This window comes from Spermophilus citellus (assembly GCF_964194105.1).
Source record: "Spermophilus citellus genome assembly, chromosome: 2".
NCBI classification, from domain to species: domain Eukaryota; kingdom Metazoa; phylum Chordata; class Mammalia; order Rodentia; family Sciuridae; genus Spermophilus; species Spermophilus citellus.
This window is the reverse complement of record NC_138183.1, coordinates 244,708,319-244,719,327: the sequence shown is the minus strand read 5'-3', so window position 1 is coordinate 244,719,327 and position 11,009 is coordinate 244,708,319. Positions and strand designations below refer to the sequence as shown.

Below are 11,009 nucleotides of genomic sequence, written 5' to 3'. Positions count from 1 at the left end.
TGAATTGTGTTTCCTCTTCTTTGTACATCTTGGAAAAAATTGAGAGTGTTATTTCAGAGGGTGTTTATTCTCCCTTAGTCTAAATGCAGGTTTATAGGGTCAGGAATTATTGTTGCCGCATGAATTGCTGTCTTAGGGTAATTGCTGGTGTTTCCAAATGACATGACATCTTATTTCACAAGCATGAATTTGATTACTTTTTCTCCTGTAAATGGCATTTATTGTAGAAAATGTTTAAGAGATCATGTTCTAAGTATATAAGTTCTAAGTAGCCAAGATAATCAAACGTGGATGCTAGATATTGATAAATGGACTATTTGTGGCATGGGAATTAGAAAGTGGAGTTATTATTATTTTTTTAATGTGGTATAATTAAGACACTTTGGGTTTCACAGGAATTCCGCACCCCCCCCCCCCAGACTGGATAACCCATTTAAGTAGTTCTAAGAACCCCTATCTGCAAAATAATGATCTTTGGATTAAATTCTGCAGAAGCATTTCCTCCATTTTAATTGCAAGTTTCATTCCATGAAAAATTATAAAGTTTTAAAAGACATAACATTTTCTTCTATCACTCATTCTTCCTTAAGGGGGACTCATTGGTTGTACCTTTCCTTTGAATACCAACACTCCTGCAAAGTGAAAAATCTTCAGCTACCAAAATGAAAGTTCTAATCAAAACTTCCTTTCTGTTCATTGTTCAAACTTCTTAAAGATTAATTCTTTTATTGAGTGACCATTGACTTACAATAGACTGCACATATTTGAAGTGTATGCTTTGATAAAGAATGACCTAGGTTAATAGCTATCATTATGGTTAAGAAAGGGAAAAAAATGAACATTTATTATAGGTTGTTGTGTGGACATATGGCTCCATTTTTCTTGGGCAAATAACTATGGGTGGAATAGCTGTAGATTTTAACATTCATTAATAAGGAAGTAAGCATTAGGCTGGGGAAGTGGCTCAGTGGTAGAGAGCTTGCCCTGAGTTCCATCCCCAGCATTGGGCCAGGGAGCAAGTACAATTTTTAAAAAGGTTAAATGGTTTGAACAGATGCTTCAACAAGAAGGTACAGTCATAGAAAATTAGTACATTAAAAGATATTCAACATGGTTTATTACTGGGGAAGTATAAATTAAAACCACATTGTAAATTGAAAATGGTATTCACCTATTAGAGCGACTAATATTAAAATGGATCTATCCAGAGTGGGTAAAGTTGTAGAGAAACTAGAATACTGGTGAGGATGTAAAATGGTAAAACTACCTTTAAAAACAGTCTGGTGGTTTCTTAAAATGTTAAACATGTACTTACCATAGAATTGTGTTGCTTTGGGGTTCTTTTCTCATTTTTTTCATAAACCCTTGAAATGGTCCTTAATTTCTTAATTTCTTCCCAGTTTATCTCCCTTTTCATCCCGTAATCAGAAACAAAAAGAGTGAAAGTCACTTTCTTCCCATTTTTTGTATGTCTTTGTTAGTCCAAATGAAGACATTTCTTTTGACACAGTTTACTTTCCATTCAAAATGTCTTTCCTCAATATGCAACTTTGTCCAAGATCTATTTAATTACGAAGACTTAAAACCAGCTGCCGAGAGGTGGTTTAAAGGTGGCTGCTTGGTGAACTCTGGGCACTTGCTGGTTATGCTGCTCCACTGAGACACTTACCCCATTGACCTCAGTCTGTGCACAGGTCATTTGGAGGCAGCAGCATCTTCTTCATAAGATTTTTGTGGAAACTAAACGAATTAATCTACATAAAGCATTAGTACTTAGAATACTGCCTAATTCATAAGCATGATTATATGTGTGTAAGCATGAAGAAAAACTCTGGGTTAACAACTCACACACACAGATTGCTTCCTCAGAGACTCAAACATCATCAGATTATACTGTTTTACAGAAAGTAGGAGGTTTTTTTCTTTCAGTGGCAATAAAAGCAGGGCAGAAGTTGGTGACCATGTATGAGGTGAGAAGACCACTTGCCTGGTGTGGCTTCCATCTGGCATCGTGAAGTGGTGCAGTGCAAGGGCTGGGTAGCAAAAGCCATCTGGGTTCAAGTCCTGGCTTTGCATATGTGGGATCTGGGCAAGTGTGTGCCCTCACTGAATCTGTGCTTCCTCTGTGGAATGGAGATAATAATAGCACCCACTCCACGGAGAGTTTGTGAGGAGTTGGTGAATTGTGTATGTAAAGGTCTCCATGTGCAGGCTGGATATTCCTTATGTCTAGAACTGTGCTGGGTAACTTTAATGGTGGGGGCTCATGGGTAGATGGGGCATATTGAGCCAAATGGTATCTGAATGCTTCTGCAGAATTTAATCCAAAGAGCATCCTTTGGAAGAGAAGGGTCCTTAGAACTACTTAAATGGGTTATCCAGTCTGGGGGGAAAATTCCTTTGAAACACAAAGTGTTTTAGTCATACCACCCTAAAAACATCAATCCAGAGTAGCTTAAAGAGAGCAAATGGTCACCAGAAAGCACCAACTCAGTCTAGTTGTTGGAGATGCTCAGGGGAACCACCTTGGTTATAACAGTCTTCCACTGAGACTCCAGTTGTACAGCAAACATGGTCTACACAGAAGGGTAGAAAATCAAGGAATAGATTCTACGTTTAAAAACTACCTTTGGTAATTCAAAGACAAGCTCCTTCAGCTTCTCCATCCTTCTGCTTTTTAAAATCCATCTAACTATCTATCTAGCAAATGCTGATAGAGCATGGTCGAGTTCCAGGTTACTTGGGAGAAAGGAATACAATCCAAACAGTGGGAAAATCATCAACATCTATAGTTATAGGGGAATGACAGGGGCTGTCTCAGGACAGTTGAAAAGCTGAGTGTGAGAAAAGGATTTCTCACCACGAGGCTCAGAAAATTGCACAGAGGAGGTGACACTTACATTTTGGGCATTTGGGGATGGAAAGAAAGTGATGGACTTGGGGGACCACTGGAAGTTGCTCATGAATAGGATGCTCGGTGAGAAAGCTAATTTCTTGTTTCATGTGAACTTCATGTAGGTGTTAATTGTATGTCTTTCTACTTTCCTGAGAATTTGAAATACTTCATTTTTCTCTCTAGGTTAAATTTGGGATAAGAATTATCTCTGTAGATTTCCTAGTCTGAGGAGATTCATCCGGATAGAGGGAAGAAATGCATGACAACAATCTCTTTTCTGTACAATTCAAGAAACCCTAGAGAACAAAAGCTGCTTTTCCCCCAATTCCATTCTGATCTCATTTCACAATGATTATCATTCTTAATATTCTTAACCTTTATTAATCTTAACGATTACACCTGGATTTCTTTTTTTAAAAAATGTGTTTTCAGTTGTAGATAGACACAATACCTTTATTTTATTTATTTGTATTTATGCGGTGCTGAGGATTGAATCCAGTGCCTCACACGTGCTAGGCGAACCACTCCACCAACTGAGCTACAACCCCAGCCCCTAGCCCTGAATTTCAATAGTTTTTACTATTGTTTGCTCATCTGGTGACCAGGCACCACAGGCACACACAATCTTGTGGCACTGTCTCTTACCTATGATCTCCAGCCTTCTTTCAAGAGCTCCGACACCTTAACTAAAGTTCACATGAAACTTGGGAAGCATTTGGTTTCAGAACGTTCTGTTCAACACCCTTCCGGAAGCCACTAATTTCAGTGGCTTCTTTTTTGCATCAATGTGACAAAGGGCAGGCTCAGGGAAGAGTATGGGTTCTTCAACACTGGTTACCCAGTGTGCTGTCATATTTACTAATTTCTTAATCCCAGAACAAATGTGAGAATTGTCAGAGGGATTTCAGTGGATATGGTGTGTGAGAATTCCGGTGATGGTGAGGTTGTTTCAGTGGGAGTAATTAAGAAGTTACTTAGGCACATTCGTTTAGGGATACACACTCTGTCTAGACTGTATACATTTGTAGAGGCAGCTTAAAGATAGAATCCCCTCAGGCTCTGGCTTCAACAGGGGGAGAGGTTCCCTTAAAATCTGTCAACGTGTATTTCTTACAAAACCCAAATTGCAGTGTTCTTGATCATCTGAGAGGCTCCTTGCCCTTGAATCCATGAAATTGACATAGACTTATAACTGGGAGGGCATTGGTTCGTGTTCTATTTCGGTATCTGAAAATTCATACAAAGAATACTGGATTTTCAGGGGCAGGAAGATTGGGGGAAGTCCCATCCCACCCCATATCCCAGCACTTGGTTTACAAGGATTCCCCCCTCTGGGGAAGAGGATGAAGCAGGCACAGGAAAGAGCACTATTGCTAGCTGTTTACATTAAGAAAAACTGAGCAAAATGAAATAAGACACCAAGATGTCCACACGGTGAGAAATGTCAACATAGAGAAAATTGATAAACTAGCTATGTTGTTTTGACCATATCTACTCTCTACAATTTTAAGGCCTTCAAAACTGAATATTTTCAAGAGTTGCTCCCTCTGCCTATCTGGAATGCTTTTGAAGCAAAGGGCAGCCTGCCGGCTTCTTCCTCCTTTGGCCCTAGACAGCTTCCAGGCAGAAGGGATTCTACGGGCAGAAGTCTCCCTAATGTCACCTAAAGTCCAAACCCAACTCCTTCTCTCTAGTTGCAACAGAATTCAGTTTAGTATATCCAGCTCTTTCCCAGTGAAGATCAACAAACAGAATGCTTACACTTCTAATTCCGAGTTACTCTTTGGATTCAAGACCTCCCCAATTGCAATTTGCAGGGATTTACTTTACATCTGCATGATTCAGTCAAGGTGTCCCTTCAAAATGACAAACCCCAGCATCCAGCCTGAATAAGTTAATAACAAAATGCAGGAAGCAGAAATTTCTCAGTTTCCCCAAATGGCACTTTGCCAGGATATTTATTACTTCGTAGTATTAACCAACAGTCTCCACCACCTCCCTCTTCTCATTCCCAAAGGCTTTAGGGGAAGAAAAACATTTTGAATTGAGGAAAAAATGTTTTGGAAAATTATTTTTTAAATTTTTAATTGGTTATTTTTAATTATACATGATAATAAAATTATTTTGACATAATTATAAAAGCATGGAATATAATTTGTTCTAATTTAGTTCCCGGTACTTTCCCTTGGAGCATCACTTTTATAGAAAAATAAGAGAAGTATTTATTAAGTATTCTTATGTGCTAGGTATTTCTTTTTTAATACCAGGGATTGAGCCCAGGGACACTCAACCACAGAGCCACATCCCTAGCCCCCACTTTTAAATACTCATTTAGAGGCAGGGTCTCACTGAGTTTCTTAGTGCCTCGCTTTTGCGAGTCTGGCTTTGAACTCATGATCTTCCTGCCTCAGCCTCCCAAGCTGCTGGGATTACAGGCATGTGCCGCCATGCCAGGTGGCTAGATACATTTAACAAAGTAAAATTTTAACTTTAGGACAGATTTACAGCAAAACTGCAAGAATATTATTATTAAGTTTCCATATACCTGACACACTGTTTCCCTGTGAACAGTATTACAGTAATTTTGCCACAACTATAAAACCACATGTTGATAAATTATTACTAAATAAAGTCTATGTTTTATTTAGATTTCCTTACTCTTGAACTTAATATCCTATTTTTTTTGTTGTTATAGGATCTCATCTAGGATAACACATTGCATTTCTTTGCCCTGTCTCCTTAAGCTCCTCTATATGAAAAATTTCTCAGATTTTCCTTGTTTTTGATGGCCTTGACAGTATTATAAGGAGTTATGTATTTTAGAGAAGGTCCCTCAATTTTGCTTGGTCTAGTGATTTTCCCTTGGTTAGACAGAGGTCATAGGTTTTTGGGAGAAAAGGTACAGAGCTAAAGTGCCCCTTCATTCCAGCATGTCAAAGGGCACATGCTGTTAAAATTACTTGTCACCAATGCTGTTAGTGTTGAATACCTGGCCGAAGTAGTATTTTTCAGGTTTTTCCAGATTTTTTGTTCTGTTTCCATATAGTGCTCTTTGGGAGGATACCAACATTCAGGACTCACATGCAAGGAGTTGGGGGTTAGGCTATACCTCTTTTTTTTTGCCTTCAGAAGTTTTATTTTTTATTATTTATATTTTTCTTTAGTTGTAGATGGACACATGACTTTATTGTATTTATTTATTTATTTTTATGTGGTGCTAAGGATCAAACCCGGTGCCTCACACATGCTAGGTAAGCGCTCTACCACTGAGCCACAACCCCATCCCTCAGAAGTCTTATTTAAAAGGTTCCCCAAATTACCTTCACTAAAGAACCAAAACTGGGCAGTCTCCATTCCATGTGAGCAAGAATTCCTGAGCCCCAACTGAAAAATACAAGTGGGTCCTCAGGCATGGATATGGAAATACATCAAGACCTGCTGACCCCTAAGCCAGGCAGAACAATTCTCCAGGTATTCCAGGGATCTCTTTGAGAGTGGAGAATCCACATAAGTTATTTGGAATTCTACACCATGTGATACTTGTTCATTACCCTCCATCGATTTTTTAAAAATATTTTTTTAGTTGTAGATGGACACAATATCTTTATTTTATTTATTTATTTTTTTAATGTGGTGCTGAGGAACGAACCCAGTGCCTCACTCATGTAAGGCAAGTGCTCAACCACTGAGCTACAACTTCAGCCCCTCCACTGATTTATTTATTCAATCATTTATTTACATCAGCATGAACTCATGGGTATTTATTTTATGCTTTGGTTAATAATCCAACACTACGTCTTGTACGTTGAAGCATGGGTTATTTCACCTCTGGCCCCTGGGAGCTCCTGTACTTGTGACAAGTGCTGGTAGGGCCTGTTGTAACTCAGGCAGTGCCAACTACAAGGCACCTGCTCTCAACCAGTGGAGTGTGGACTTGAGATTAAAAAGTCTTTTTAGGTGGGCATCATTAGCTTATTCATATTACAGAAGTAGCAGAGGAACTTAACTTGGATGTGATGACTCCATTAGGACGTGATTTCCACCTTGCAGAACCCCAAGGCCTGAGCTCCCTTCCTGCTGACGGTGCAGAGATCTGGTGGGAAGACTTGAGTGATTTTAATTCTGATTCCTTTATTTCTTCTGAGGCTGTGTAGCAAAAGCAACATACATCTCTCTGCTAAAAATTTTATTTTTCTTTTCTGAGACACAAAGCACATCTGTTTACTTTGGGGGCATGCTGATCAGAATCTTTGAAAGTCATGCTTATCTTAGTAGAAAGAGAAAAATCAGTTAGAAATCAGGTAGCAAAGAGAGTCTACCTGATGTTCAACATTCTCAAAGGTGGGGACAGGAGGGAACTACTGGTCCATTCTGTCAGAAGGTCTAAGTCTTTTCCTGAGTCTCCCCATGGCTGACTTCATATCATGGTTCCTTAGAGTGTAGATCAAGGGGTTCAGCAGAGGGGAGATGACAGTGTAGGTGACAGAGATGGCCTTATCTGTTGGGAGGGCGGTGAAAGGCCGGGCATAGACATAGATGCAGGGCACAAAGTGCAGGGTCACCACGGTGATGTGGGAGGTGCAGGTGGAGATGGTTTTCCTCCTGCCCTCTCCTGCCTGAGACCTTATTAATAATAATATGACCAAATAGGACACCAGGAGCAAGAAAAACCACAGTGTGGTGAGCATCCCATTGTTGGAAATCATGAGCAGTTCAAGTACAAAAATGTCAGTACAGGCGAGTTTGAGGACCTGGGGGACGTCACAGTAGAAAGTGTCAAGGACATTGGGTCCACAGAAGGGCAGTGGGAGCAAGAGGGAGATCTGCACAATGGAGTGGACGAAGCCCCCCAGCCAGGAGCCCACTATTAACCCTATACAACTGTTTCTGTTCATGATGGTCACGTAGTGCAGGGGCTTGGAGATGGCCACATATCGATCTAGAGCCATCACTGACAGAGAAATTACATCCACCCCCCCAATAAGGTGGAAGAAGAACATCTGAGTGAGGCAGCCATTGAAGGAGATGGTCTTCTTGTCAGAGAGAAGGTCCACCAGCACCTTGGGAGCTGTGATGGAGGAAAAGCAGATGTCGGCAATTGACAAATTACGGAGCAAAAAATACATGGGGGTGTGTAGGCGTGACTCCCAGGTCACAGTGACTATGATGAGAAGGTTTCCCAGCAGAGTCGTCAGGTACACCAGAAGTAGGAAAAGGAACAAGACGAAGCTCACGTCTTGATTCTGGGAGAGGCCAAGGAAAACAAATTCTTTTACCCTGGTGCAGTTCTCCATCTCTATGGAGTCATCCTCTTTTTGCTCTTTTGTTCCAAGGTGTGTCATTTGAAAGAAAGGACAATTTATTTTGTTGTCTTTCCAAGGTCCTAGTATGCAACCAGAAGCTTCTCTGCATGGCTGCAGTGTTTGCAATTTGTTAAGGTGTCCACATTTTAAAAATGGCAAACAGGTTTTGTGATCAAATCACATTTTACACACAATACCATTCATTCCTTTTCCTATAGAACTATTTTGGGTAAGAAAGTCCATTAAGGAGTGACATCTACATAGCACATTTGAGGAGATAAAGCCACCAAAGTTGAAATTGATGCTTTGGTATTAACCTCCAATATCATAAAAACTTTTCTGAGTCTATTCTGCTTTAATAAAATTGTTTCAACTCTTGTCCATTGTGCTTCTTTGAAGGGAGGTAGTGAAAGTTTCTGGCTTCCTTAAAGGCAAGATATAAAAGGACCACCTGCACGTTCTTATTTTTGTTTCAACTGATTCTAATTTGTGATTATTATCTGTTATCTCTCCACATTACCAGAACCTGTGGATATTTTGGAAATCTGAAAGATGCTTTTGTAAATTCATTAAGACTGAATGAAGGCTTGGTTCTGCCGAGAGAGGCTGTGGGACATTGTGCAGAGAGCTCTGGACTGGGAGACTGCAGCACGGGTTGCATCTTGTCCACACTCTGGATCTGACAATTGAATGATGGGGGCTGTGACCCTCAACTCTGAACTGCGTGGACACTCTCAGTTGGAGCCCACAGAGAGCAAGAGGAATCTGAACTGAGGGGGAGATTCACTTGACAGGCTACAAAATTGAAGAAAGTTCTGATGCAAGAGCTCAGTTTTAGGCTCTGCCAAAAGGTGGAAGCAAATTGGAAACCTACTTCTCTCCCTGCTCTGCTCCTCCTTCCCCTGTCTTGTAGATCCATCTGTAAGTGGTTGAGAAAAACCATCTGGGGAGTCAGTCAGGATGCCCTCTGCAAGCTTCCCATCTCAAGACATAAAGTGTCTTGTGAATAGTTCTCTCTTATGAAGAAGTGGTTTTTATTTCATTCCTACAGACAAAGACACAATGTTCAAAAAAGGTGAGCTCCTTTCCCCAAACTGACAACACTAGTAAGTTGTTGAACGGTTGTGATTCTGTTTAGTTCCCAAACCTACATTCCATTTGTTACTGAGAACATGCAATAGTTGTTTAAGCATTCAATTCGTTAGAATTATTTCCTCACCTCAATTTTAGGGTAAAGGTGAGAGAAAAACAGTCCCAGATGAGCTGTATGTTTAAAAAGGTCATAAAGTTTCCAGATAAATCAGGACCTAGCATAGGTTCAACCTAACCTCCCAGGCATCTGCAGCACCCTCGGTAACATGGTGCAGCAGAAATTGATGTTAGAAAAATGGAACCCGAGGGCTGGGGCTGTAGCTCAGTGGTAGAGCACTTGCCTTGCATGCGTAAGGAACTGGGTTCGATCCTCAGCACCACATAAAATAAATAAATAAAGGTATTGTATTCATCTACAATTAAAAAAAAGACTATTAAAAAAGTGGAACCCGATTTTGTAAAGTTAGATTCAACTGCATTCCTGACAATGCCTTTATTTATCACTGAGGCTGCATCTAGCCAAGGAGTCCTTTTGTCCTTCCACACACATTCTGTGACCCTCCCAGCATGGTGGGGATTGGGCTGGTACTAGCAATACACACACAGTTTGGCAAAGTCCTACCTTTGGGGAAATTTTCTGTGTGCTGGAGAGCACATACATTTAAGTGTGTAACACTCATGGGACACAATGCTGGCCTGATCAGTACTGTGGGAGCATGGCGGACCTGCGTTGGAAGTTTTCCAGAGGAGACAAAGGTTTCACTCAGGCTTCATGAATTTCCAAGAATCAGAAGCAGGGATATATCACACAGAGGCAAGAACTCGCGAAAGTTCAGTAAGTGGTAAGGCAGCATTGGGGAACACAGTGCAGTTGGTACACTGTAGGAGTGTAGAATGAAAGCAGGTTTTTATCACTAAGAGAAATCTGTCTTACCTCATGAATGAGTGTGTTGTCACATTCAGTGTACTAGATGCACTTAGGCACAATACCTAGGTATTTTTTGGTTGATGAATGATTGATCTAAGTCCACTGACTCTTTGATCTCATCCTCAAGATTACAAAATTTTTAAATTAAATTTTTTTTCTTTTTAAGATGGGTGGTAGCAATGTCCTTGGACTTTTTCACCTTCAGTTTTCAATGCGTTTATCTAGTATTGTACTGTCAGGGAATATTCTGGAAAGCAGTCATGGAAAGTTGTGGCTCTTGCTTGAGTGTGGGGGAGAGAAAAGACAGGGACCTCCTTCCAGAGGTACTTCACTGTACCAGTCATTGTGCTTCTTTCCCTCTTTGAATCATGCTTAGAGAATGGGGGGATCATACAAGCATTGAGAGGCATTGGTGTCACCAGAACAATGCCTGCTTTTTTATAAGGAAGTTTTATGATTATTATGATTTGCTCTACCTCATGCATAGCCAGCAGACATTTATTGCAATCTTGCTATGTACATGGATAAATGGATGGAACTGAATGACATTATGTTAAAGGACATAAGCCAGACACAGATATGCAAGTAGTGCATGCTCCGTCTCATATGTTGGAGCTACAAAAGTTGACCTGAAAGTAGAATAGTGATTCATAGAGACTGGAAGGAGGTGTGTGTATTGGGGGGGGTGGTGAACAAAGGGAGGTCAAATTTGGTCAGTGCAAGCTGGTTCTATGCATATGTAGAAATATCACATGAAACTTCTTTAATATGCATAAGTAATATTTTAGAT

At 40.4% G+C, this 11,009-nt stretch overlaps 1 protein-coding gene across 1 annotated transcript; it reads right to left on the bottom strand.

Moving 5' to 3' along the window:
• Positions 1-7,254: 7,254 nt before the first annotated feature.
• On the bottom strand, positions 7,255-8,190 carry LOC308640867 (olfactory receptor 4D10-like; the record flags this gene model as incomplete). The annotated part of the gene is made up of 1 exon (XM_081278822.1): positions 7,255-8,190. One exon carries the CDS (start codon positions 8,188-8,190, stop codon positions 7,255-7,257), a length of 936 nt encoding a protein of 311 aa, XP_081134948.1.
• Positions 8,191-11,009: the final 2,819 nt, after the last annotated feature.